The 27,956-nt window shown below is 55.8% G+C and overlaps 3 protein-coding genes across 3 annotated transcripts; 1 reads left to right on the top strand and 2 right to left on the bottom strand.

Annotated features, from left to right (window-relative positions):
- Positions 1-12: 12 nt before the first annotated feature.
- FOXA3 (forkhead box A3) lies at positions 13-7,261 on the top strand. The gene is made up of 2 exons (XM_059383125.1): positions 13-242; positions 5,507-7,261. Exons 1-2 carry the CDS (start codon positions 174-176, stop codon positions 6,491-6,493), a joined length of 1,056 nt encoding a protein of 351 aa, XP_059239108.1. The 5' UTR covers positions 13-173; the 3' UTR covers positions 6,494-7,261.
- A 7,421-nt stretch (positions 7,262-14,682) lies between these two features.
- On the bottom strand, positions 14,683-17,187 carry IRF2BP1 (interferon regulatory factor 2 binding protein 1). The gene has a single exon (XM_059383687.1). It carries the CDS (start codon positions 16,844-16,846, stop codon positions 15,092-15,094), a length of 1,755 nt encoding a protein of 584 aa, XP_059239670.1. The 5' UTR covers positions 16,847-17,187; the 3' UTR covers positions 14,683-15,091.
- Positions 17,188-21,062: 3,875 nt separating this feature from the next.
- Positions 21,063-27,618, bottom strand: MYPOP (Myb related transcription factor, partner of profilin). The gene is made up of 2 exons (XM_059383689.1): positions 27,071-27,618; positions 21,063-22,303 (listed from the first exon to the last, which is right to left on the bottom strand). Exons 1-2 carry the CDS (start codon positions 27,567-27,569, stop codon positions 21,663-21,665), a joined length of 1,140 nt encoding a protein of 379 aa, XP_059239672.1. The 5' UTR covers positions 27,570-27,618; the 3' UTR covers positions 21,063-21,662.
- Positions 27,619-27,956: the final 338 nt, after the last annotated feature.

Below are 27,956 nucleotides of genomic sequence, written 5' to 3'. Positions count from 1 at the left end.
GGTGTCCCAGCTATAAAGCGTGGCCGCCTCCCGCGGCGCCCAGGACGGCTGGGACCCCGGGCGGTCGGACGGGCGGGCACCGGTCGCAACTCGGGCGGTGCCAGCTGAGAGATTTGAAGCGCTCGGTTCCCCCCGGGCCGGAGCGGGGGCGGGAGGGGGCGCAGGCCCGGGGGATGCTGGGCTCGGTGAAGATGGAGGCCCATGACCTGGCCGAGTGGAGCTACTACCCGGAGGCGGGCGAGGTGTGTCCTCGGGGATGGCGGAGCGGGAAGTGGGGGGCATGAATCAGGGTGCGAGCATGAATCGGGGCAAGGACGGAGTGTGGGAATCCAATGGGGGCCCCAACAACAGTTGAGGAGCGGAGGAACTACAGACACGCAGACCAGGTGTAGAAGTTCGGAATGGGGGACGAGGCGTGGGAGTACGGTTTAGGCTGGTTGGAGCGAAGGCTCAAACGGAAAAATTTAGGCAAGGGGCAGCTCATAGTTTAAATGTGAAGACTGGGTGTTGGGGACCCAAAATCCAAGGGATTAAAATGAAAAACAAAACAAAAACAAAGATAGAAATCCGAGTTCCAGGTTAGGGGACAGAGCTGGGGGATTAGGAGGTGGGGTTCCAAAGCGGGAGGGGCGGGGGGGGGGGGAGGCCAGAGCTAAGAGATGGGAGAAAAGGTTCACCATTAAGGAAAGTCTGAGGTGGGAGCTCAGGGGTGGAATATAGTTAAAGATGGGACTTCTGGGGTAGAAATCAGTGTTGGGATTGTGCATGCGGTAAGCATCTCCGGGGTGATGATCTAAGAGTCAGAAATAGGGATTAGTGCTCAAAGTTAAGGGGTGGAGGTGCTCAGAGATGAAACATGGTTTGGGAGTCTGGAGTCACAGGTGGGTGAGAGCTGGGGCTCAGAGAGATGGGGGCCCAGATGGGGTCAGAGTTGGGAACCTGAGAGCAGATGTGAGCAAGGGCATTGTCAGGAGAGGGATCAGTCTCCGCCCCCCATCTCTATTCAGGACCCTTACCCCTCCTGACTGAACTTCAGTGGTTTAATTGTTTTTAGAGACCCTCAGCAGGGATACTCAGAGGCTGGAGGGTTTCAGATTTCACACCCCTGCCTTCCAGTAATCTCCAGTAATTGCTAATGTCCTCACTTGTCCCATCTCTGACAAGGCTGCCCTTGGAGTAGGGGGCAGGGTGTATCTTAATTCCCGTACCTCCCCAGAGGGAAAGTCTTTCCCCAATTCTAACTCCCGTTCCCACTAATACAAGGGCTCCTCTTTAGCTTGTTCTTTCTATAGTCAAGATTGTGAAATGGCAGAGGGAGGGGTACCAGTAGGAGGGTTATGGGGGTCCGGACATTTGGGTTCTTAACCTGGAAGGAGACTTTGGGTTTCAGGTCGCAGAGGGACTGGAATGTGTGAGATCTCCAAGGATTCTGAGATCTGGGGGTTTACAAGGAGCCCCACCATGCCTGAATTCTGGGTCTGGGGTTTGAAGCTTGGGCTGGGACTCCTGGTTCCCCAGGACTGCAGGGCTTGGCAGAGTGCCCAGGAGGGGCCAGTCTTGGGGCTGTGGAGGTGTGAGGTGCACGTGGGATGGGGCAGGCTGACCAGGGAAGGGACTGGGAGTGCTGAGAGTTGGAGGTGTCACTTGTACAGTGGGGAAGGCTGAGAACGGGTGGGAAGTGGAAGCGTTCGCAGGTAGTGCCGGCCGGTGAGGGGGTGGGGGTTGCCCCAGCCGAGAGAGTTCAGAGTCTAGGGACATGATTGAAGAAGACCCAACTACAGATCTATGTTTGGGGGGAGCACATCTTTAAGAAGAAAGTTGTATTGGTCTATAATGGAGGAGTTGCTATGAGGGCACAGTCTGAAGTTTAAGAACTTGCGTGGAAACTGTCAGAAATTGAGAGACAGTCTAGAGATGATTAGAATTTGGGGGCATATTTTGGAAGAGTTAACATATAGGGGGCCGGAAATGGAAATACGGTGTCCCCAGCCTTCCCATGCACTGAGCCACCTCCTCCCCCAGGGTCAGAACAATAGGGAAAGAAACATCTGCACTCATTCAGCAACTAAGAACTAAGAGGGTCCCCAAACTGCTTCTTGCTCACAGCACCCTCCTGCTGGGGTGATTGACACCCCTGGTCAGGCTCCCTGTCAGGAAGGAAATTGGAAAGTTAGCACCCTGGGGTGTCCCCACTGACCTCCAATTTTCACAGATCAGCTGGTCCAAGTTCTCCCCCCTTTTAGAGATGGGAACTCAGAAGCCACTCCAAGTGTGTGTGCGTGGGGAAGGGGGAGCTGCTGGAGGATCTGGAGGATCTGGACTGGGACTGGGACTGGGACTAGAAACTAGGCTTCTGGCTTCACATGGCCTTCCTATGCTCCCTGTCACACCCTCCCCCCAGAGACAATAAGGAAATGAAGAGAGAGAAATTCCAGCCTCCTGGGATGGGGGTGCCGGTCCCCTGAGGGCTTCCCCCCAATCTCAGCCCCGCCCTGGCAGGGGAGATCCGGCTCACACCCGGACACTGGGGGTTCATCCCAGCCCTGGGGCGTGGGAAAGCCAAGGGTGGATTAGGGCAGCTGGAGTGCTTGAGGTCAGACCTCAAGGAGGACTTCCGGATGGGTGGGGACTCAGAAAAGGAGAGTCCTGGGGTCCCAGTCAATCTTCCTTTGTGATCCAGAGGAGCCTCATGGAGTTGGAGAATTGGAGTGGGGGTTGCAGAGGGATTTAGGAGCTCTCTGAGTCCATTGCCTTCCTTCAGCTCTTAAGGACGCACTTCCCTTATCCTGGGGAGGGGGCAGAATCAGCCAAGGTGGTGGTGGGGACACCAATGCATGGAGAAGGGGTACCTGTGACTCCAGTTTCAATGGGAGGCTTCTGGGAAGATGATGCTGAAGCAATGAGACAGAGGGACAGATGTGTGCTGGGGGGAAAGAGACGTGGCCCAGGAGTGGGGCAGAGAGAGATAGGGTGGGGGGAGAGAGATGGAGTTGGGGAGAGTCACAAGGAGGGAAAGACTGGGAGGGGGATTGGGGAAAGAGGAGAGAGAGACTGGAGAAGGAGGGGAAGACAGAGGGGCAAGAAAGAGACGGGGAGAGACAGGGATGGCGGAGAGGAAGCTTGGATGGAGACTGGGAGTAGAGAGGAGGAGCAGGGAGGTACTGAAACGGGGAAGGAGGTGGACAGTTACACGTGGAACCAGATGGGAGATTCAGAGACCAGAGATGGAGATGAAAGAAAAGTGCGTGAGAGAGAGTTTCTCTGCCTGCACTCAGAGGAGAGTTGGTTGCCACCTGTCCCTGAGTCTCGGAGTGACCCCGGCCATTCCCTTCTCTCTCATGACCTTGGGACCTGCAGATCCTTACAGTGACAGGGGACAAGACAGAACCCACTGACCCACAGCAAAGGTGGCTCCTGCTGGAAAGATAGCTGTACCCCCCCACCCCCACGTGGGGAGGGAGCAGGGCACACGGAGGGGGAGGGGAGGGGGGAAGCCATTGTCGGACTGAGGGAGGGGGATGGTGGACAGTGGGCTGACCGGGTAAACACAGGGAGGGAGAAATCACCACCCATCATGCTTTCTATTCTCCGTGTTTTCTCTCCTTCATTTCCTGCTAGACTGTCAGGTCTGTGAGGATCGCTGTTCCTGTCTTGCTTTTGTTTTGTGATCCAGAGCCCTGGTCTGGAGCCAGACTGCATAAATCAGAATCCCAGTTCTGCCCCTTTCTTACTGTGTGACCCTGGACAACCTCTCTGGGCCCCAGCTTGCTCAGTTATACAGTGCGTGTCGTCACAGCGCAGTTGTAAAGGTTGAAATGGAGACCTTTTCCTGTGAAGTGCTCAGAGCAGTGCTTGGCACTACGTAGGGGGACCATATAGATATTGGTTGAAAGGATGAAAGAGAGAGAGGGTTACTTAGAGAGACCTAGCCATGTCTACTGTATTTCAGTGAGCTAAGATGCACGTTTTTCTTCAGAACATTTCTGAAAATGGCATGGGTTTTACAATCAATGGTGTCTAGGACTGGCTGGTTTTTTTGCCCCCCTTACTGGTATCATTCTTACTGGTACTTAAAATAATATTACAGCTTACAAATAGCGATGCCTTAGATATAATGATATATGGGAAAGAGATGATGTAGATGAAGCTGAAACATGTGATTTCTGATACTGAAACATTAAAAAAAATTTTTCTTTAAGTTTTATTTATTTAAGTAACCTTTACACCCAACGTGGGGCTCCAACTCATGACCCCGAGATCAAGAGTCGTGGGTTCTTCTGACTGAGCCAGCCAGGTGCCCTCCCCCCCGCCCATCCTGAAACATTTTTGGCCTCTAACAGTGTAATTCTATAACCTGACAGGGTGATAGAGCAGAACCACATAGAGGGTATGGTTAGATAAGTGAGGAATTTTTTATTTTTTTGGTTTCAGAACCTCTTTTTTTTTTTTTTTTAAGATTTTATTTATTTATTTGACAGAGATCGCAAGTAGGCAGGGGAGGGGGAAGCAGGCTCCCCGCTCAGCAGAGAGCCTGATGCGGGGCTCAATCCCAGGACCCTGAGATCATGACCTGAGCCGAAGGCAGAAGCTTTAACCCACTGAGCCACCCAGGCGCCCCAAATACTATGTTTTTATTAATAACTATATTTCCAGGGGCCCCTGGCTGGTTCAGTCGATAGAGCAGGCAACTCTTGATCTCAGGGTCGTGAGTTCAAGCCCCACATTGGGCATGGAGCCTATTCAAAAAAAAATAAAAAGGGGCACCTTGGGTGGCTCAGTGGGTTAAAGCCTCTGCCTTCGGCTCAGGTCATGATCCCAGGGTCCTGGAATCGAGCCCTGCATCGGGCTCTCTACTCAGCGGGGAGCCTGTTTCCTTCTCCCTCTCTGCCTACTTGTGATTTCCGTCTGTTAAATAAATAAATAATCTTTAAAAAAAATAAATAAAAATAAAAACTAAAATAGAATAACTATATTTCAAAACGTTTAGTGAGAGGAGTGACACTGTTACACATTTGGCAAATCTCTTCAGTGTCTGGTTCAATAGGAGACAGCGGGATTCTTGTGGCAGGTTCTACATTTGGTCTGTTGCAATGTCCAGTGTCCGGTGGCCTCTGGAGAAGTCCACTGTAACTCCTGAGACATAGTGAAAAAGGCTAGTAATTTCCTAGCATTACAGGCAAATAGTTCTGACCTCCTGGACACCCTCAAAGGGTCTCGGAGACTCCCCAGTGTGCCCCAGACCCCTACTTAGATAACCACCTAAAGCATGAACTCCAGTATAGAGAGCTTGGGGGATGGAAGATGAGGTGCATTAGAATGGGGAAGAGAGAGAGACTTTTAGAGATAGCCATCTGCAGACACAGGTAAGGATGGGGGAGGGGACTTGTAGAAGGGGCAAGACAGACAGACGGACAGACACACAGTGGCGGACACACTGGCGACCTTTTGCTGATCAGCAGAGTGGCAACTCACTGACCTCCCCCCATCACTTTTTCTCTCCTTGCAGGTCTACTCGCCAGTTACCCCAGTGCCCACGATGGCCCCCCTCAACTCCTACATGAGCCTGAATCCTTTGAGTGCTCCCTACCCCCCCGGGGGGCTCCCTGCCTCTCCGCTGCCCTCAGGACCCCTGGCGCCCCCAGCGCCTGCAGCACCCCTGGGGCCCACCTTCCCGGGCCTGGGGGCCGGCGGCAGCAGCGGAGGCAGCGGCTCGGGGTACGGGGGTCCGGGCCATGGGCTGGTGCATGGGAAGGAGATGCCGAAAGGCTACCGGCGGCCGCTGGCCCACGCCAAACCGCCATATTCCTACATCTCACTCATCACCATGGCCATCCAGCAGGCACCGGGCAAGATGCTGACCCTGAGCGAGATCTACCAGTGGATCATGGACCTCTTCCCCTACTACCGGGAGAACCAGCAGCGCTGGCAGAACTCCATCCGCCACTCCCTGTCTTTCAACGACTGCTTCGTCAAGGTGGCACGCTCCCCAGACAAGCCGGGCAAGGGCTCCTACTGGGCCCTGCACCCCAGCTCAGGGAACATGTTTGAGAACGGCTGCTACCTGCGTCGCCAGAAGCGCTTCAAGCTGGAGGAGAAGGTGAAGAAGGGAGCTGGCGGGACCTCCACCCCCAGGAACAGTGCAGGGTCGGCTGCCTTGGCCGCTGCCCCTGCTGCTACGGTCACCTCTCACCCGCAGCCCCAGCCTCCACCCCCTGAGCCAGAGGCCCAGGCCGGGGAAGATGTGGGGGCTCTGGACTGTGGCTCCCCCCCTTCCTCCTCACCCTACTTCACTGGCCTGGAGCTCCCCGGGGAACTGAAGCTTGATGCCTCCTACAACTTCAATCACCCTTTCTCCATCAACAACCTGATGTCGGAACAGACGCCAGCACCTCCTAAGCTGGACATGGGGTTTGGGGGCTATGGGGTGGAGAGTGGGGAGCCTGGGGTCTACTATCAGGGTGTCTATTCCCGCTCTCTGCTTAACGCGTCCTAGCGGGGGTGTGGCAGCGTGGTGGGTGGGGTATGGCTATAGCTCACATCCTCGGGCACTTGGGGCCTGATCCTCCTGGTAACACTTGACTCGCCCCATCAGTTACCATCTTGTTTGGTCTATTACTGTGGTGGCTGCGGTGTCTGAGGGCATCGGATCCATCCTTTGGGTACTGTGATAACTGCCATTGACATCTTGGTGGGCCCACTGGGTTCTACCAAGACTGCCATGTTGATTGACGTTATTAGTCCATCCATTGGGTGCTCTGATGGCTGCTACCTGGGATGACATCTCAGTTGGCCCTTTGGACATGGTGATGGACATCCTCTTGGATGGGATGGTGATACCATTCCAGTGACATCTTCTTTGGCCCGTTGGATGCTGTGATCACTTCTTTTTTGGTTGCCTTCTTGGCATACTAGAGGGCCAGTTGGCCATCATCCTGCATAACATCTTTTTTTGGGCACGTTGGGTGCTACGATGGCCACCATCTTGGTTGGCTGACATAAACAGTGTACCGTTGTGCACTGTGACAGCTGCCATAGCCCCTGGGTTGGCCACTGTCATCAACGTCTCTTTGGTGTGAGTTGAGTGAGGGATGGAGGTGAGGCTACTCCTTGTTTTTTTCTAGAGCCCATTCCCCCCTCTGGTCCAGGGGAAACCAGAAAGGACTGGCTAGGGTATGGGGAATTTCTGCTGAAGTCTGGTTCTTGCCTGGGAAGCGGGATACTGCCTGTGTTGGACCATTAAAGGCACTGTTTCTGCCTCTCACTCAATGTCTCTTTTCTTTGGAGGGCGGGCCCTATGGGGCTTAAACACCTGAATTGCCATGTCCCTGTCCCCTCTCCCGCCTGCCCCCAAGAGCTGGCTGCCTCTGGGGGAGGGGCTGGGGGAGGCATCGACCTGACCTTTGGCTCTTTGCTGTCCCTGACCCCAAGGACAGTTTGCTCACAGATAGCAGCCCCCGCAGCTCCGGGGCCAGGGCAGGGGGAGGTGGCTCTGCAATGACCAAGGCCATCTCCCCACCCCCACTCCCCAGACACACACCTCTAACTCTGAGGCCCAAGGAGCCCAGGGGCTGCTCGATTTTTCGATTTTTCGTTAAGCTGGGGAGGAGGGGAAGGCACAAACAAGGTGTTAATTGAAGGAGATGGTGTGTGTGTGTGTGTGTGTGTGCGCGCGCGCGTGCTGGGAGGGTGGGCCTCCATGGGTCATAGGATATCACTGTGCCCGCTGGGGTCTCTGTGGCCCTCCCATTGTTCCCTCTGGTTTGTATCCCTCCATTCTGTGGGTTTGTCCCACATTCTGGGTGCTTGTACCTATCGGTGTCCTGGGATGTCTTACGGTTTTGTGTGTGTGGTTCTCTTTGTCCCCCTACCCCTGGGTCCTGGTGGGTCTCCCACTGTTAGGCACAGTTCTTCATGTCCATCCGTCTGCATACCCACCACCTCAAGGGGTCTGTGTGGGGCTCGATCCATGTTGCAAGCCTGCCTGTCACTGTGTGCACCTCTGTGAGTCAGTATCCACCTGTATGTTTCAAGTGTTTCAAAGGGTCTGTCGGCGCTTGGGTGTTACGCCTGTCACCTCTGCGTGGAGGATCGGCAGTCACTTCAGCAGGCAGGTGTGTGGGGAAAGAGCTCCATCCTCCTTGTGTGGCTGTGGGCCCCTAGGGTTAGTGTCTGGGTGTCTCTGAGAGGAACAGAGCTCTGAGTCTGGGGTCAGTAGCTCAGATGTTCTTAGTGCATGGCTCTGGGAGGGGCAGGGGGAGACAATGACAGGAAGCCAAGGCTCAGGAGGGAAAGGGACTGGGCCAGGGTCATTCAGCCAGATTAGGGCAGGTGGGCGGGCTTGGTCTCATTTTGTCTTTTCCTTATTTGGGGTTTGCTTTTCTTGGTCTTTTATTCTCTAGCAGCTAATTAATTCGTTCATCAGACCAAGGGCTGCCTGTGTATGTGTGTGTGTGTGAGAGATGTCGCCCCTAGTTTCTGTGTGTCTTTCTGTCTCCTAAATGTCATCTCTCTGGGACACTCTCTGAGCCTTTGTCTTCTCCTGGCTTTTTTGAAAACCTTTGCTCATCCTCTGTAGCCTACCTCTTACACGGTCCGCCTTGGGCTTTCTCTCTCGTTCACTCCCTTGTGTTGACTCTATCCTTTCCTCCCTGTCTCTGGGCTCTGAATGTCTCCTTCCCCTACTTGGGGACTGTGACTCCCTTCTGGGTTCTCCCACCCCCTTCACCCTAACTACGTTGGATCTCTGGCCTCACTCCTTCGCTCCTCCTTCTCTGTTCCCCAGCTCCCAGAGTTTCTGCCTCTACCTGCCACCTCGAAGGCCAGGCCCTCTATTTCTGTCGCGGTGCCCGCCCTGCCGCTGCGTGTCACCACCCCCCGCCCCCTGCCGTGCTGGCTCCCTGTCAGCCGTCAGCCGTCCCACCGGTCTCGCTGTCCTGGGCAGGCCGGGGAATTCCTCCTGGTTCCTGGAAAAAACAACTGGGGCCGAGAGAAAGGCCCTCAGTCTCCCCGGGCGCCTGCCCCCCTCCCTCGGGCCTGGGGGTCTCTCCCGGAGTCAGCCGGCCTGAGGCAGGAAGCCCTGCGGTTTCTGGCTTCTCCCAGGCGGCCTCCGGATCTGGCCCCCGCCCCCCGGCCAACAGCCCAAATATTATTCCGCAGGAGGAGCCGGTGGTGGCGGGAGGAGGCCCAGGCTGAAAGAGGCTTTCAGGGCGGCCAGGCCTGGGGCTTCCTGTCCCCAGGCTTGGGCCTCAGGCCGCCCCAGTAGGGACCTCAGGTGGCCGGAGGGGCGGGTGTTGTTGTAGGGTCCTGGAGGGAGGGTGGGGCCATCCGTCAGGGTGTCTGGTGGCCACCGGCTCGGCTGGCGTGGGCAGGTGTGACCCCCCACCCCAGGGACAGCCGGCTGATGTCCAGCGTGGAAAAGTACCATGGTCAGACGTGGGGCGCATGGACAGATGTGAGGGTGCCAGGGATCGTGAATGGAGGGATAGCCATGGGGACACAGAGAAGCCGGCCTTGGGATAGGTGAAGCTGGACAGAGCCTGGAGGGCCTGAGGGGACATGGTCCAAAGGAGGGGCCCACGGGTGGGGAAACAGAGGGCCAAGGTAGCGTCCTAGCTGTGGACAGAGGTCCCATGGCATCAGAAGGCATGTGATAACAATGCTGGAAAGAGAAATGCTAATAGTGGCTTTTAGGGCTTATCCTCTGTCTGGCATTGTGTGAGCAACAAATCCCCCCCCCCCCATTTTATTATTGGTGAAACTGAGGCAGGATGAAGTAAAGCTACTTGTCAAAGGTCACAGGGATAGTGTTGGAGCGGGGGCTAGGGGGAGGGACCGAGGACTTGAACCCCGGGCAGTCTGGCCCAGAGTCAGTGCCCTTAACCACCATGGTGTTGGGGGAAAATGAGAGCAACATGGGGCCCTGGGGTCCCAAGCCCTCTCTCAGAGTCAGCCCCATTCCCCGCCACGACCTGTTCCAGGAGGAGAGAAGCATCCCCGGGAGAAGCCAGCAGTCCTGGGCGGGTGGGTTACAAGTGTGTCCATGTCCTGGTTGTCACACATCTAGCTTGGTGTCAGTGGGTTGGGATCCCAGGGCCGCAGTCTTCTGTGTTACCCGTGATGTGTCTCTGGTCCATGCATCGGTGTGTGTTGCATCTGCCTGTCTGTCACTGTTTGTGTTTTGTCCTTGGATCTCTGTGCCTTGCCTCCTGTTGGCCTATCCTCGTAGCCTGATTGATGTCTGTCCTTGGTGTGTGTCTGTCACTGGGTCTGTTCTGGTGACTGTCCCCGGGTTCGGCAGATCTGTTTATGTCTCTGTCACTCTGGGTCTGCCTATATCTGTCCCTATTTGTCACCATGTCTGTTCCCCTATGTGTCACCATCTACCCAGTGTCACTGTGTGTGTTACTCACCGCCCAGGCCACAGGTGGGCGTGTCGGGCCCACTGGTGCCAGGGCGGGGGCCCAGCCCGGCCCACCCTCGCCTGCCATGGGCCAGGCTGGGCGCCTGTTTGCAATGCCTGCCACAGGTAAACACCGAGATCCGGAACCCAAGGGCCACCTCCCTCCCCTCTGCTCCCTGTCCCTCAGCCTGCCCTGGACTGGGCTGCGCCCCAAAGCCCCCACAGGTGCTGCCCCCACACTGGAGGGGTGCCTTGACCCATCCCTCCACCACGGTCACAAGCATCCCAGAGCCCCCAGCCCTGGCCCGGCCCTGTCTGTCCATCTGCTTCTCTCTCTCTCTCTTTGGGTGTCTCCTGGCCTCTCTCTGTTCCTTTCTGTCCTTACCTCCTCTCTCCTGAGTTACTCTGCAGCTTTGCCTTTCTCTGGAATGACCCTCGTCTCCATTCTATCACTGTCCCTCTACTTCCCCCTTTCTCTGTCCTTGCTCAGTGAAGTGTCATTTCCCTCTCTTCCTGATCTGACTCTGGGTCTGTCTGCCCCTCATTCTGGAGATCTTTGGTGCTTTGTAAGTTTCTCTCTCTTCTCTTCAGTCCCTGTGTCCCTCTCAGCCCGCGTCTGTCAGGCTTGGCCACTCTCTCCGTGTGTCTCGGAGCCCCCCCAGCCCCCTGCAGGATCAGACTTCTGCCATCCCCGGGCCCTTAGGGAAGTATGTGTCCCCCACCCCCCCACCCCCCGCTCCTCAGCCCGCTGGTATATATATAAATGTAGATGTACATATTATTTATATCTGTACCCCGGGGGCAGGAGGGGCAGACACTGGGGCCTTTGTGTCGCCGCTGCCCGCTGCCTGCCTGCCCGCCACTCCTCTCCCTTCGTCCCTGCCACCCGCCCGCCTCCACTCCCCCCTGCCCCACAGAAAGGTTCCTGTGGGGCCTGCCAGCTTCCTTTGCCTGAGGTGTGAGTGGGCACGCCACGGGCGAGGCGGGCAGGGGGGCCTGGGGACTTTTCCAGCTCTGGGGAAGCTTTCCGGGTGGGGAAGAAATGGGACTTCTCAGCCAGCTGCTGTCTGCCTGTCTGCGTCTGTTGTCCCTGGGCGTCCCCGGGTCCTCACCTGGCTTCTGCCTGGGAATCTGTCCACCCATCTAATGTCATTCTGACTTCTTCTCTGTTGGCCTGGGGCTTATTCACTTGTCCCCACACTGCACACTACTGTTGGGCATATGTGCGAGGCTGTCCGCAAAGCCCCAGACACAGAGCAATGAGATGCTGTCCATCCCGGCTGATTCTGGGCCACTTCTGTCTCATTTCCTCCGTCTCTTGACCCAGTGCTTGAAACCCTCCCTCCGTCCTCATGAAAATAGAATCTGAAGCCTTATCATGGCCTATGGGGCCCCCAAGTTTCCCCTACCATTACTCTGAACTCATCCTTTTTTTTTAATCTTCTTTTTAAGTCATCTCTACACCCAACATGGGACTCGAACCTACCACCCTCATATCAAAAGTCGCACACTCTGCCAACCGAGCCAGCCAGTCTGACCTCATTCGCACACCCCTCCTCTTTGCCACACTGGCACTGGCCACCTGGCTGCTTCTGGAACAAACCAAGCAGGCTCCCGCCTCAGGGCCTTTGCATGTGCCATTGCCCCGGATTTCTTCTGGCTTGCTCCCTCGTTTCTTTTAGTTTCCTGTCTGCTCCTCAGCAAACCCTTCTCTACGTCCTTCTTCACAGCAGCAACTTCCGTCACTCTCTAGCCACTTCCCCTGGTTTACTCTTTCTTCTTAGGACTTACCGTTCCATGGCTGTCACATTTTATGGATCTGTCTCTCCTACCCAAATGTCAGCTCCATGAGAGGAAGGGCTGCATTCTGCTCCCTGCTCTATCCATTGCACCCAGCACACTGCTTGTCCGACAGAGGATGCTGAATAAATATTTCTTAAAGGAAAGGAGCACATTAACCTGTCCACCCTTTAAACTCTGTGCTAGGTAATGCCAGGTTCATAGTGGTCACTGAGCTTTGGTCCTGCCCTCGTGGGGCTGACAGTCCATTCCCCAATGATGATACAGAATGTGCAGGGTCTGTGAGAGCCCATAAGTGGCAATTGACGCAGCCTGGGAGGTCAAGGAGGCCTTCCTGGAGGAGGTGTCAGCTCAGCTGAGACGTGTGTAGGGCAAGTGGGAATAAGCCAGGCCTTGTCTTGGGGACCAAGCGATCAAGACAAACCCAGCCTTGCCTTTCTTTACAGATCTCCAGTCTCTCCTTCAGTCTCATAGAACTTGAGTTTGAAGAGGTCTTAACTCTAGTTCAAACCTATACCTTTCCCTGATTTCGGTCTCTCCTCCTTTCTCCCCCTCTCAAGTCCTCTCTCTCTGAATCTCCATCTCTCTTCTCTCCCTCCTTCAAGGTCCCTATTCTTGGCATATCATCTTTGTATCTCAGTCTCTCTGAACGTATCCGGGAATTTCTCTACTTAGCTCTTTTCTGAACATCTGTCGGTCTCTCTGTGTCTACCTCATCTCCCCCATCTCAGTGGGTCTCTGAGCTCTCTTGCCCCTCTCTCTGGGTCTCTGTCTTCTTCCAGTGAGCTGGTCTCTTTCTACCTCCCTCTCCACCTCTGTTGTTTCCCATCTCTCCTTGTCCATTTCTCCTTTCTGGAAGTCTCTTCATTGATCACCCCCATCAATCCAGAAGCCCTCCACTCTGGCCCCAACCTGGCACGGTGGTGGTGGTAGCTGGTGGTAGGAAGGGGGACTGATCCAGCCCCTCAGACCCACACCGGTCAGGCTGTCTGCTCTGTTAATGGTTAACTCAACCTCTATCTAGAATACACACTGGCCAGGCTGGGGGTGACTCCCCTGCCCACCCCCCCACCAGCTGTTCTTAAAGGACCAGGTGTCCTCTGCAGCTCTTCAGCCCTCACCAGGGGACCCTACTGTCTGGAGGTCTCTTGTCCTGGGGATGGAGGAGGGGAAGGGGGAACTACCCAGTGGTGGTGGTGGGGGGATTGCAGGGCTGGGGAGGTGGGGTGGTAGGTCACAGGCTAGCCCCAGGATGGGCTGCCAGGTCTGGAGCTCCATCCAGCGTCTCCCTTGCCCCAGGCTTATCGCCTGGTATATTTAATCAGGGGTGGTTTTCCCAGCCCTGCCCAGGGCTCAGGCTGGCAGTACCAGGGGTGACAGAACACCTGAGACCTGATGCCAGGGGTGGGGGGTGGAGGAGGGGATGGGACCCCTCCCCTCCCCAGCCCAAGAACTGGGGGTTTAAGAGTGGCGGGTCCTCCAGATCCAGTCTCCCGGTCTCTGGTATTTGGGGTTTGAGGCATGTGGGTCTGCAAGATAGGTGTGGGACACATGTATAGCTGAGAAGATGGGCCAAGACTTCAGGCTCTTCCAGATTTAAGTGACAGAACACCTATGTTTCTGAGATCTGGGGCAATCTGGGGTCTCAGGACTGTGTGACAGTGCTGCGGCTCACTCCCCATCTTTCCATCCATCTATTGGCCATGGCGCCCCACATTCCCCCTTCTCGGCAACCTCCACTTTGAGGTAGCAGAGGGAGACCGCAGGGGTGGGGGCTGGGCTCTTGGGGCAGCCCCCTCCCCTTAACCCCTGCTTTGCCGCAGCCTGCTCAGGCCCCGCCCCTTGACGCCAGAGAGCAGGAAGTCCTGGTTAATGATCAGCCCATCGGGACAGGTGCGGGACAAGGCCGCACACATCAGAGGCGGCCGCAGGGGCTGTGCCTTTTACCCTGCCAGTCCTGGTGTCCTAGGATGGCCACCGTTGAGACTGGTCTCCCTAGATGGACGTGGGGAGCGCAGTCCAGGGCACCGACAGAGGCAGGAGGCAGTCACCTTGTTTCCAGGGATTCTGTTAGTGTACCCCATGGAGGTGAATTTCCTCTCTCGTAGGGCAGTTCCTCTAAGAAAGGCAGCTTTAATATTCTGCCTTCTGAGCAAGAACTCACTGCCCATCCCTTCTTGGAAGCCTCCTGATGCCTCCTTCCCCTCCCCTCGAGGGCGCTGAGTCCCCCACATCCTGGGTAGACACAGGGGCGGACCAGAAGGGAAACCTTCCCGAGCTTGGCTCTGGCTGAGCCTCAGTTCTGTCATCTGGAAAACGGGCAGACGGCTAGGACGCTTGAGGAATGGCCGGCATTCCTAAAAACAGCCAACGGGCCGCCTGAGGGAAGGGCGCCACCTGGAGGCTACAACGCAAAGTCCTTTCCTGCAGGGATCAGTTCGGTCCCAGAGGGGGCGCAGCATCTCACAACTAGGACCAAGAAGGAAAAAAAAAACCCCATCTTTCGGTTTATTGAAGGAGGAAAAGGGGGCGGGAGAGGGGGGGCAATAAAATGCTTTTGCTTTGTTTATAAAGAGCGAGATTTCAGGAGGCCCCTTCTCAAGGAGGAGGGGGGCACCTCTCCCCCAACTACAAGCAGCAGCAAAGCCAAGCCAAGGAGGGGAGAGGAATACTGGAGGGGCCAAGGGACCCCACACAGCCCCTTGAACAGAAGCTACAAGCTTTCTCCCCCCACCCTCAATGCATCTACCCCAGGGGACCCATCTGGGATGAGGAAGAGGGTATGTACACAAGTCGGGGTAGCACTGGGCTGGGCGGGGGAGGGAATAATTTATCCGCAGCAGCGGTGGGTAGCAAAGGGGTGGGAGGCAGTAGACTGGTGGCAGTGGTGGCCTAGGGGTCCCGTTCTTTCTTAACCTTGATGTCTCCAGCAAGGATAGTGGCGATCTCGCCCTGCATGAAGGCCCAGGGGACAGAGGAGCCCACCAGGGGGCACTTGTCTCCACTGGGGCAGTACACCTCCCCAGCAGGGCCCTGTGCCTTGATGAATTCCCGTGAGCAGGGAAAACAGAACTTGTGTCCGGGCACTGAGGGGCACTGGACGAAGTGGGTATCTTCCAGCCGCTCGCGGCACAGGGTACAGCACAGGGGTGCCCCAGGGGTCGCCCCGGTGCTGCCACCACCCCCACTAACAGCTTCTGCCCCTGCGGTGGGGCTGACTTCCGCCTCACCGTTGCGGGCCACAAGACGATGCTGGACAGGAGGCTGGGCTGTGGAGGAGGCTGCGGGGCTGGCGCCCCCGGCACGCACGGGGCCCCCACCCCCGCCAGGGTCCTTGGGGGAGTGGCCCAGGGCCTCTGCCACGTTCTTCAGGGCGGCGATGGGTGAGGGCACCCCAGGTGTGTCGGCGGAGTATGGGCCACCCGGGGCTACCCAGTGCCGCTGCTGCTGTTCCTCGGTGGTCATCTTCCCAGCCGCCTCACCCTCGGGCTCGGGGGATGCCTTTCGACGGCGTGGAGTAGGCGCCAGGTTCCGGGATGGGGCTCGCGGGGGTGGACCACAGAGAGCTGCAGGGGCTGCCTCTGGATACTGCTGGGGCAGGGCCTCTGCGGGAGCCGGCTCTCGAAAGCTGCGGACACCGTCGGTTAGCAACTCCCCCAGCTGGCGCCATTCCCCCGAGCCGTGCCTCCGTTCATATTCGAGGTACTTGAAGCCTGATGAGGCCAGAGCCTTGCCCGGCTCCCGCAGGGCATCATGAAACATCTGGCGAGCCACGGCCAGGACTCCTGCGTACACGTTGCCAGAGCCACAGGGGTATTCGGTAAAAAGCTTCAGCTCGAACTCATAGCCCGGCGGGCGGGCAGTAGCATCAAAAGCGAACACCCGCCCCACCAGCCCGTGATCCTTCTTGAAGCGGACATTGAAGGGGGCACAGGCCGACAATGCCAGCAGCTGTTCCCGCACAGCTTTGGGGCGCCCGTGCCACTCCTCCGCCCGGCCACGCATGGCCTCGTTCAGTTCTGCCAGACAGTCCGCATTCCTCTGCTGCTTCTCCTTCTCGAAATCGGAGCCAAAAGCCGGGCGGGCAGGACTCAAGCCGGGTGCCAGCGTCAGGCCTCGGCTTCCCAGGCCAGATACCGCAGCTGCCAGCAGCCCGGGGGGCACCAAGCTGGGCATGGAGCCAAGCAGGGCCCTCCGCGCCCCCTCCGCCACGGCCTCCTCGCGGCCCAGCCCATTAGCCAGGCGAGACCCCAGGGTGTACTCCAGGGCGGGAGAGGGCAGGGGGAGGCGGCCCGACGATGTGGCCCTGTCATAGCGGTCCGGGCCAGAGATGCCACCGCCTGTTCCTGACGGCTGGGGCTGGGCCTGTGGAGGCGGTAACTGAGGCCCCTGGGCAGCGGCCGCAGCCAGGTCCTTGGTGGTCGGGTGCTTGAGGGCGGGGGGCCCGGGAGAGCGGCCCTCGGGGAGCACGTGGCTGCGCTTGAGTTGGCGGGCAGCGTCGATGAGCAGCTCGATGCGATCCGCACCCTCGAAGTTCACGCAGCCGCGACACACCGCCTCGCTGAAGTCCCACACCATGGCCCACGGCATCTTGGGCAGGTCGCACAGGTAGCACCACTGGCGGCGGGACGCCTGCACAGACGCCATGACCCCCGCGCGCGCGCCGCTGAGCCCCGGCGTTCCACCCGCCGCCGACGTTCGATCCGCGCCGCAGACGTTCGATTCGTGTCTCCGGGACCGCGCAATCCACAGTCAGGCCTCCGACTCGGCCTCCCCGCCGATCCAGGCCCGGCCCCCCTTCCCCGCCCCCTGGGCCCTAAGCCTTTTTCCTCACTCCCGCCTCCTTGAAAAGCCTGTTAGAGGCACGTCGGCGCCCCTGCCCGGTCTGGGCTCCGGGCCGAGGCGCACAGCTCGGGCCCCGGAATGGGCCGCGGGCACCGCCGCCTCGGGCTCCCGCCGATCCCGCCGCCGCCGCCGCTGCTGCAACGGCCGCCGCCGCCTCCACCTCCTTCTGCCCCAGAGGCCGCTTCGCAGGGAAAGTTACATAACGCGCCGGCAAAGCCTTCTGGGAAACGTAGTCCCGCCGGGGCCGATTCTTAAAGGGGACGGCTGGCGGTGGAGAGCTGGACTCGTAGCCTCTCCGACGCGCAAACCCTACCATTCATCTCGGCGAGGCAGGGAGTTCCACGCGCTCGGAGGAGCTCGGGCACAGGGCTTGGGGGCGGGGATGAGTTATGAATGATCACAGCTATCACGGACTCAGAAATGGTAGGAAGTGGACATGCTTTCGGGCATCTAATTTCTGTTCCGACTTGCTGTGCAGCTTTAGGCAAAAGTCTTGCTCTTTCTGAGGCTCAATTCCCCGCCCATCAAAGGTGGGCCAATGTCTGGTTAGGGACGCAGCAGCTCCGGAGGAGAGGCCCTGATTGGATGGTTTCAGGGTAGGGGACGGGAAGCTGGCAATTGGGAGAGGGAGGGTTCTGCTTGGCACCCCGTTTGCCTCCAATGTTGTGTATCATGGGGCCGGAAGCAGCCGGTGAAAGAGGAAGAACGAACGCCTCTGAGCCAGGCCTCTGCCACACTTGCCTCATCTATTAAAGAGTGGTCCAACGCCCTCGAACTCTGTTCCATCTCTGCCGGCGCGCTCTGGTCTACAAAGGGTTACATTGTGTTTCTCCCCAGCTCCCCACTGCCACTTCACTACAATTCCCAAAATGCTCTGCCGGGAGGACAAACCGACGCACTTCCGCTGCCTAAGAGGCGGGGGGAGGCCTTCCCGATTGCCGCTGTCTCCTACCTCCGGCTCAATGTCTGGGAGTTTTAGGTTTTTGGGGAGCACTGCGTTGAGGGAATCCTCACCCATTACTGACCGCTAATTTGGAGGAAGGGAGGGAGGCCGGGGATGGTCAGCAAGAGTTGTAGGGAGTACTTTTTCTCCAACCTCCAGTGCTTACTACCTGATCGGACCAACCAGGCTTTGGGGACACCCCCACCCCATCCCGCCCCCGGGGAGGGATTTCTTCCCAGCATCGGGACCAGTGCGAGTCAGGCTGGAAGAGGAGGGAGGGAGGGAAGGACAGGTCTCCAGGTTCTAACTCTTCCTCTCTCTTAAACCTGGGTCCGTGAGAACTCAAAAATATTTGAATGACTTGTCAGACATGCATTCATTAGTGGCTTTCAAACTAATCGGACTACTCCCTCTCCTACATCCCGGTGCAATCCTAGCTGCTGATTTTGTTATCCAAACACCGCTGTCCGCTTCACAATTTCGCTTAACATCTGTATTATTTTCTGGAAATTGACTCCCTTAACTAAAAAAAAAAAAAAAAAAAAAAAAGAAGAAGAAAGAAAAAGACTTCCTACTTTTGCCTCATCCTAAGCAATACAGGCATACCTCGGAAATACTGTGGGCTCCTTCCAGACTACCACAATAAAGCAAACCTAGCAATAAAGCAAATATCACAATAGAACAAGTCAAATGAACTTTTTGGTTTTTCCAATGTATCTAAAAGTTTACACTATGCTACAGTTCATTAAGTGTGCACTTGAATTTAAAAATATTTTATTGCTAAAAAATGCTAACCATCCTCTGAGCTCTCAGAGGTCAGTGATCACAGAGCGCCATAGCAAATGTAGTAATAATGCAAAAGTTGGAAATACTGCATGAATTTCCAAAATGTGACACAGATACACAAAATGAGCAACTGCTGGAAAAATGGCACCGACAGACTTGCTTGATGCAGGGTTTCCACAAACCTTCAACTTGTAGGGGGAAAAATGCAGTATCTTAAAGGAAAGCACAATAAAACGAGATATGTCTGTATTATGGGCAGAAGTGTAGGTTTTTAATGTACTAACTACATTTTTGGGGAACTAGCTACATTTTAATAAAGTTTAATACCACATAAGAGCTATTAAAAAGGCCATCCATGGGGCGCCTGGGTGGCTCAGTGGGTTAAAGCCTCTGCCTTCGGCTCGGGTCATGATCTCAGGGTCCTGGGATCGAGTCCCGCATCGGGCTCTCTGCTCAGCAGGGAGCTTGCTTCTCTCTCTCTCTCTCTGGCTGCCTCTCTGTCTACTTGTGATTTCTCTCTGTCAAAATAAATAAATCTTTTAAAAAAAAAAAAAAGGCCATCCATATGGACATGGGTGGCTCAGTTGGTTAAGCTTCTGCCTTTGGGTCAGGTCATGATCCTTGGGATCAAGGAGCCACATCAGGCTCCTTGCTCAGCAGGGAGCCTGCTTCTCCCTCTACCCCATACCCAGCTTGTACTGGCTCTCTCAAATAAATACATAAAATCTGAAAAAATAAAAGCAGCCATCCACATATCATCGAAAATTGCCTTGGGCGCCTGGGTGGCTCAGTGGGTTAAGCCGCTGCCTTCGGCTCGGGTCATGATCTCGGGGTCCTGGGATCGAGTCCCACATCGGGCTCTCTGCTCGGCGGGGAGCCTGCTTCCCTCTCTCTCTCTCTCTGCCTGCCTCTCCATCTACTTGTGATTTCTCTCTGTCAAATAAATAAATAAATAAATAAAAAGAAAATTGCCTTTAAGCAATTCTTCAGTAAAAATTAGTTGGGGGAGAGGGGTGAGGTCTAGAGTTCTGGCTGGGGTCCAGCTTCAGGTCAGCTGAATTGCGACTGGCCCCATCACAAGTTTAGTGTAAGTCTCTCTCTCTCTCTCTCTTTTTTTTTTTAAAGATTTTATTTATTTGACAGAGATTACAAGTAGGCTGAGAGGCAGGCAGAGAGAGAGAAGGAGGGAGCAGGCCCCTGCCAAGCAGAGAGCCCGACGCGGGGCTCGATCCCAGGACCCTAGGATCACGACCTGAGCCGAAGGCAGAGGCTTTAACCCACTGAGCTACCCAGGTGCCCCAGTGTAAGTCTCTTTTAAACTCGGGGAAAAAAACATAGACACCCCCCATTAGAGTCTGCATTTAATTGGGCAGCCTCAAGTTAAAATGAAAACATGCATATAAATGTTTAGCATGGTGCCTGGCCCAGAAAAGGAGCACCACACATGGAGACTGTTTTTAAGCTGCTCATTAACTCAAAGGCGCAACTCTCCCTCTGTGCTGGGCGATGCTGAGGACACAGCACTGATCTAGCTAGACTCAGGCCTTCCCCTGACGGGGCTCATCCCGGTGATGGAGGCAGATGTCTTACTTAAATTTACTCAAGTAGTATTTAACTATGTTTTTCCCCTAACTGCTGGGTGAGAGGGAGTGCCAGGAAAGACTTTACTGAGGAGGTAGTATTTGAGCTGAGACCTGAAGGATGAAAACAGAATGGAGCTCTTGTGGACTCCTCCAATTTTTATACCCATTTTACAGATGAGGAAAAAGAAGGCCCACGCAGCTGGCCAGGGTAGTGCCAGGGGTTGGGCCCCGTCTGACTGAATCAGATGGGGCATGGTGATTATTAGCTACTTTGCGACTACGCTTTGCAGCAGGTTTAGGAGTAAAAAAACCAGAAAACGAAAGAAAAACAAAAAACGGCTCTTGCCTTCATGAAACTGGGGAAGGGTGGGGGAATGAGGACCAGCTTTAAACAGATAAAGGCATGAGCTCATTTAGGGACCAAAGGACGCTAGAAAAAAATCTAGGCAGGCCCATTCTAGCAGGGAGGAAATCCAGAAAGTTCCCCTGGAGGAGATGACACTTGGGCTAATTTCTGAAGGATGGGTAAGTAGGAATAAGATTTGAACACAGAATTTGATGGGTTTAAGGAAAGAAAGGGGAAAAGGCGGGGGGGGGGGCACTGGAAAACCACCAGCCTCCAAGTTCAACGAGACACCCCCTGTCCACAGAGGGGTGGGGGCAGGTGTAAGTGCAGAAACCCCCAGGCCTGTCTCAGAGCCCAAAGTAATTGTATTAAAAATAAGTTTATTCACATCTTGTCACCACTCGGGAGAAAGGAGGGGGTTGAGCTCTGGAGGTCAGAGAGAGCATTGGGAGGCAAAGGGCCCAACCTGTACCTCCCCAGTGAGAACTCCACCCCCCTCTCCCTAGGGTACAGACTGCTGTATCCTTTGTCATCCATATTCTGATTTGTCTCGAGACTCCCAGCCCCTCCAAAGTCTGGATCGGAGACTTCGGGTCAATTCTCTTCAAGTCAAGACCAGGAGTTGTTGGGGAAGGGGGTATGTGCAGACCCGAGGGATTCCCTCCGCAACCCACGAAGGGCAATAATAAGGTAAAATCGATGGCTTACAAGTTAGGGTTTGGGGAAGCAGCCAGGCAGACAGCGCTGTACTGGAGAAAGGGCCGGGGCACCCATCAATGAGGTCCCCTGAGAATCAGGCACTAACTAGTAGAGGGAGTGGGGTGCTCGTGCCCCTGCAGCAGGGGAGCCTGGGGAGCAGCTGAGATGGGGAAGGTGCTTCGCCCTCCTCCACTGGGCTAAGCTGGGGGGAGGAGGTGCAGGCAGGAGGAGCAGAGAGGAGCTCAAACCCAAGGGCAGATTTCACGGAGATTTCCATCGCCCCCGCCTCTTCCGTGTAGGGAAACCTTTTCTCCTCTTGTGTGGGGGTGAGTCGTGGGGAGGAAGCGGGGCTGGGGGTGGCCGGGGGGTCCCCTCCTCGCTCCTAGGGGCGATGATCACCCCCCTGGCTGCGACCACCGCTCCGTCCACCACGGCAGCTACCACGGACACCGGCTCCGGGGTGATCTCAGCTTTGGGGGTAGGAGGGGGCAGGAGGGGCCTGGGAGGTGGGGGTGGGGGCGGGGGCGGGGGCAGGGGCGGAGGCAGCCTGTCCACTGCGGTTCCCGGCAGAAGGGGCAGTAGGGCACTGAGGGCCTCACTCAGTTTGGCCAGTCCCTGCTGAAGGGTGCCAGCCAGCTCCCGAATGGCGTTGGCAGTCTCCTGCTGAGCCCGCAGGAAGTCCAGGGAGGGGTCTGGGGCTGAGGGCGTGGGTGGTGGCAGTGGAGGAGGGGCTGAGGGCGGTGGAGACAAGGCCAAACGGGGCAGCTGGACCGTCTGCAGGGCTGGAGGGGGCGGGGACTCACGCTCCTTGGGTGGCGGGCAGCCCCCTTCCTGGGGACTGCAGGAGGGCCGGGCCCACTGCTCGGGGCTGTTGGAGCCCCCCTTGTTGTGGGCTGGTGTATCTGTGGAGAGAGAGAGGTACATAAGGTGATTGCGACTCCCCCATGCCGTCTTGATTTCCCCTTTCCACTTCCCACGCACCCTGGTCCCAGAGCCATCTTTCCAAAACCTGAGTCAGATCGTGCCTTGGAGGAGAACACAGGGGAGAGAGTCTAACGTATCTAACAACCACCTGAAGGCCGATGCCGGCCTTAGTGGAACCGGGGTCCTGGAAGTCCCCTGCAGAGCCAGGCAGAACCAACATTCTAGAAGGCTCTGAACACTCTGGAAGCCCCCGCCCCCACCCCCACTCCCCCACCATACACCTCTCAGAACGCATTGCTGGGCTCTGTCCCATCAGGTGGGAGGAGTTCTATTTCAGCTGTGGGGTCTGTACCAGTTCAAACCAAAGCCTGCTGCCTGCGATTCCTGGCTCCTCACCTGAGATTTCATTCATGCTCATGAACTTGAACAGAGTCTGCCAAAGAGGCTTCCAGGTTTCCCAGCCCCACTGGAAACCTCTCCTCCAGTTGTGTCCCTGTGTACCCCCTCCATCACCTAGCAATGACTCACAGTCTCTGGTCCAGAGCTGAGCTCCTGGTCCTCCCTAATCCCGTCTCTCCCCAAGGGCTGATCTCTGTCCTTCCTGCCACCCGGGGCCAAAACTTTCACTTCTCTTCTCCAAGACACCTTCTGTGTGTAAATGTCACTGGCTCTGCCTTCAGACTATTTTCAACATCCAACCTGTTTGTTCTGTCCTCCTCTACCTCCACAGCCCCTCCTGGTCCAACCACCCGACATGTCCCACTTGGACTGCTGAGGTCCCGCCAAAATAACATGTCATTTATGCTACCCACAGAGGACCACCTGGCCTCTGATCCGTTTATATGAAATGTCCCAAATAGGCAAATCTACAAGAGACAAAGAGTAGATGAGTGGTCACTTGGAGCTGCCCAGAGCAGGGGGTGATGGCTAAGAGGTGCGGGGGTTTCTTTTCAGAGTGATGAAAATGTTCTCAAATTGATGGTAGTGATGGTTGTACAACTCCAGGAATGCGCTAAAAGCTCCTGCATTGTCCGCTTTAAATGGGGGGGGGGTGCTATACAGTATGGGAATTGTATCTCAATCAAGGTGTGTAAACAACACAAGTCACATGTAGTCTTTCTCTGCTCAAAAGCTGCCTGGGGCTCTCATCTCCCACATAAAATCAAAGCCCTTGTGCCCCCCCCTGGTCAAAGGGTCTCCACAACTTGCCTCACTATCTCCCTGACCTCATCTGTGCTCCTCCACTTTGTATCTCATTCAGGAGGCTCCAGCTACATTGGCCTTCTTGTTGGTGGTCCACAAACACAGCAGGTCTACCCCTGCCTCAGGGCCTTTGCACTTGCTGTTCCTTGACCTGGAAAGCTCTTTCCCCAGACACCTGGCTGGCTCCCTCCCTTAGCATCTCTGCTCAAATATGGCCTCCTTGGGAAGACCCTCCATGACCTGCTATCTACAGTAGCTCCCATCTCTGTCCTTTTCTCTCTCCTAACCCTACCTGATTTCTTTTATACCACTTATCTCCACCTGGCATGGGGTCGTTCTGTGTTTGTTGTCTCCTCCTCCTGATGTCAGCTCCATCAGGCAGGGCTTTGTTTTGTTCATTGCTGTTTACCCAGCGCCTAGAACAATGTCCAGCACAAAATTTTTTCTTTAATGAAAAAAGAACTGTGGCTTCCAGAGAGTCAGCCCTGATTGGGGCCCTGGGCCCCAGGTCCTTGCCACAACCCTCCCACGGCTTCCCAGCACCCACAGGGTACACAGGCCAGCCCCTCCCGAAGTCTGCAAGGCCTCAGCTCTTACCCCTTTCTGTCCCTCTTCCTTGGCTCAGGGCCAGCTAAGGAACATGCAGTTCCCTCCACCAGGAGTACCCCCCCTTGCATGGCCCCTTGGCCAGCTCAGAGACTCTTTCCTTGGGGAAGCCTGCCTCCTGCTCCAAGGCCAGATCTGATCTCCCTACTCTCTTGTCCCAGCAACAGCCCGCCACCTCTAGCCTTAAAAGCTAGGGCACCAGCCTCCCTGGGTCAGCCAGGCAGGGGGAGGCGGGGAGAGAGGTGATAACCAGCGCTAATGCTTGTTGAACTTTGCTGGCTCGGCCCCGGGGTGAAGCAGCTAACCTTTCCTCCTATGTTCTTGCAATGTGTCCTCTTAGCCATTCTCTGGGGGTAGGTGCTGTCATTATTTGCCCACTTTACAAATGAGGAGACCTGAGGCCCAGAGAGATGTCACAGTGCTGGTGAATGGGAGAAGAGGAATTTGAACCTAGATGGAACCCATGTTTTTGACTACTGTTAGACAGGGCTCTGGGCCCAAGGGTATTGAGTCCCCCTCATGAGGGGTAGGGACACTGTTGCCACTCTGAAATACCACTCTTCTAGTCTACTGAACAACAGAAAGTTGCCCAGCTGTCATGTCCACAGGGATCATAGAAGGACCACCACAAGATTTAAAATCATTTATCTGCAAACTTTGGGGCTCAGTTTCCCCACCTGTAAATAGGTGTGTGTGTGGGCAAAGGACCAAGAGACCCAATAACAGAACATCTCCCTGAGGGCCATCACGGGGATTAACTGAATCACCCCAGGCACAGGGATGAGGCCAGTGCCTGGCACACAGCAAATCTTCAATGCCGTTACTGTTATTTTATTTATTTATTTATTTTTCAAATATTAGGTCCACGGAAATTATCCTTAGGTCTCCCTCTAGTGTCAACAGAGATGCCTCAGGCTGCCCCAGACCCTGTTCCAGTCCTGCAGTCAGAGCAGTTCCTCTTTTATGAGTTTACACAGTGGGTAATCTCCATGTGAGGTCCCAATCAAGGGTGCTTTAGCCCATTGCTGCCCCAGGGCCTTGGCATGTGTGGCTTCTTCTAGCTGAAGTGCTGTTCTCCCAGATATCCGACTGACTCATTTATTCTATTCAGGTCTCTGCTCAAATTCCACCATCTCAGGGATGCCCTCCCTGACTACAGTGCCCCTTCCATCACTCACTATGCTTTAAATGTGCTTTATTTTTCTCCTTAGTTCTTATCACCTCTTGGTATATGATCTGTTTGGGGGCTACTTGTTCTGGTTTGTCTCCAATAACTGGAAAGCCAGCTCCATTGTCTTTCTCTCCACAGTATTCCCAGCATCTATCACTGTGCCTGCCTCAGAAGGGGTGCTCAATAAATATTTGCTGATTTAATGAATGAATGAATAGAATAGTTGTAAACTCTTGAAAAAATAAGTTTGTCATTTCTGCTCTGGTTCAACATGGGCATTTCACAGAAGCAATGTTGTTTAAGATTTATATTGAGAACAAGGGTCCCAAGCAATTCTCTCTCTCTCTCCTGCCAAGGATGCTTTCAGGCCTCCCCAGTGCCCTGAAGATAAAGTCCAAAGTGATGACCTTCACTTACACACTGCGTGTGATCTAATTCTGGCATACCTATGAACTCCCAGTCAATATTAATTGTTGCTGTGATTGCCAGGCAGTCTAGCCCAGTGGTTAAGTGCATGTGCTGTGAGTTGGACACACCTGTATTTGAGACCCAGTTCTACTAATTTGCTGTGTGACCTCGGGTAGGTGAACAAACCTCTCTGAGTCACATTATCTTGAAGTTGTTTGATCGCTTCCATGTCCTTCCCTTCCTCAAAACCCTCCAGTGACTCCTTCTAGCACTTAGGATGGAATTCCTCACCTCAGCCTGAAAGGCACTACCTGGTCTGGCCTTTGCTGACCTCTCCAATCTCATCTCAAAACATTTCCTTTCTTCAGTCTTTTTACTTTCCCATTCCCCTAACTTGGAAACTTCCCAGTTCCTAAACTGGCTAAACCTTCTTGTCTCAAAGTCACTGTACATGCTGTTCCTTCTACCAGGAACACTTCTTCAGCTCCTCATTCTTGCTCTGTGCCTCTGATGTCGCCTCCTCCAGGAAGCCTTCCTTGACCTCCCAGCCTGGGTCACGTGCCCCCTCCACACTCCCACAGCTCAGCCCCAGGAGGCAAGGCTGGGGATGTCTCAGTCACCACTGTGTCCCCAACACTGCCCAGCATAGGGTAGGTGTTCGGGAAATAGCTGTGGGAGAAAGAATAATCCAAAGTTGAGGCTAAGTGGGAGTCTGTGCACTCTGCTCTGCACACTTGCCCTACTCATGGCATGACCTTGGGAAAGTTACCAAACCTGAGTCTCTGATTTATAAAATTGTAAAATAGTTCCTACCTTCCAGCACTGATAATCCTATAAAGAGCTAAAAGTGAGTGTCCAGGAGACGTACTAAGCAATTTACACGTATTAACTCCTTTAATCTTTGCAGCAAGCTTTTGAGGTGGGGACTATTTTTTTCAACCCCATTTTACAGAAGTGGAAACTGAGCCACAGGAACTTACCCAAAATGACACAGCTGAGTGGCCAAGTTGTGACGGGAGCCCAGACAGCCTGCCTCCATTGTCACCACCTTACATCGCCTTCAATGAAATCTTGTGTGTGTGCTGATAATCCCAGGTGTGGACTCTGGAGCCAGGCCTCCTAGGTCTGGGTTCCGTTCCTGACTCTGACAGTCATGAGCTGTGGGACTTTGGGTGAGTCACTTCACTTTTCTGAGCCTCAGTTTCCCCAGATTTAAAATGGGCATAATCACAGCACCCACCTCACAGGGTTGTAAGGGAGGTTGTGATGAGCCACGGAGAGGGCTCGGAACAGTGCCGAGAACACAACTGACTTGGTGACCATCTGCTCTGGCTACAGTGAGGCTGGACGAACTCACCTGCTCGTCGGTCCTCCCTGCGGTCCTCAGACAACACGTAGCGTTGGGCGCCGGCACTTGGGGCTGGCGGCTGTGAGGAAGCGGCCCCGGAGGTCTGCTCGGCCCCTGCACCAGCTCCTGGCCCCGCCACGCCCGGCCCCAGGATGGCAAAAATGGTCTCCTCCTCCGCGGAGAAGGCGTCCTCGGCGGCAGGCCCGGCGCCCTGCGTGGAGTGCGGCACTCGGGCCAGCTTCTCCTTGGTGCGGCGCTTGAAGTCATTCCAGCGCTTTTGGACCTCCTGGCCGGTGCGCTTCCAGCTGGTGATGCCGTTGATCTTGGCGGCGATGCCATCCCACACACGCCGCCGCTCAGCCACGCTCACCCGACGGCTTTGCGCGCCGTAGAGCTGCGGGTAGTGGGCGCGCACCTCGCGGATCAAGATCTGGTTCTCCTCGAACGAGAAGCGCGGCTTGCGCAGCCGGGTGGTCTCTTCCGCTTCGCCCGCCGCCGCCGAGGCCATGGCGCCCCCCGACGCCGCCGTCCGGCCGCTTGGCGCATGGGGGGGGCGCCGGCGCTGCGGGCACATGGCGCACGGCGCTGGCGGGGGCTCGGCGTCCGCGCGCCGCCCGCCCCGCCCCGGCAGCCCCGACACCGCCTCCTCCGTCCCCGGGGCCAGGGGTTGGAGTGAAGCGTGGCTGGGGGCGACGGGCCACGCGGGACATTCAGAGCGCCTAATAATAGCTGATACCCGCTGGGCGCTCCTCTGGTGCCTCACGCGGTGCAAAGTGCCACGCTGAGGAGTTGATGGAAATTGGGGGAGGGTCTGGAGGGGTGGAGGGAAATGAGGAAAAGCGAAAGAGGGGGTGTCTGCAGGAGTTAGAGGAGAATGGGGGCATAGGAGGATGCG

Source organism: Mustela nigripes, chromosome 17 (assembly GCF_022355385.1).
Source record: "Mustela nigripes isolate SB6536 chromosome 17, MUSNIG.SB6536, whole genome shotgun sequence".
NCBI classification, from domain to species: Eukaryota; Metazoa; Chordata; class Mammalia; order Carnivora; family Mustelidae; genus Mustela; species Mustela nigripes.
Note: the sequence above shows the minus strand (reverse complement) of the source record. Positions and strands in the feature narration are given on the sequence as shown.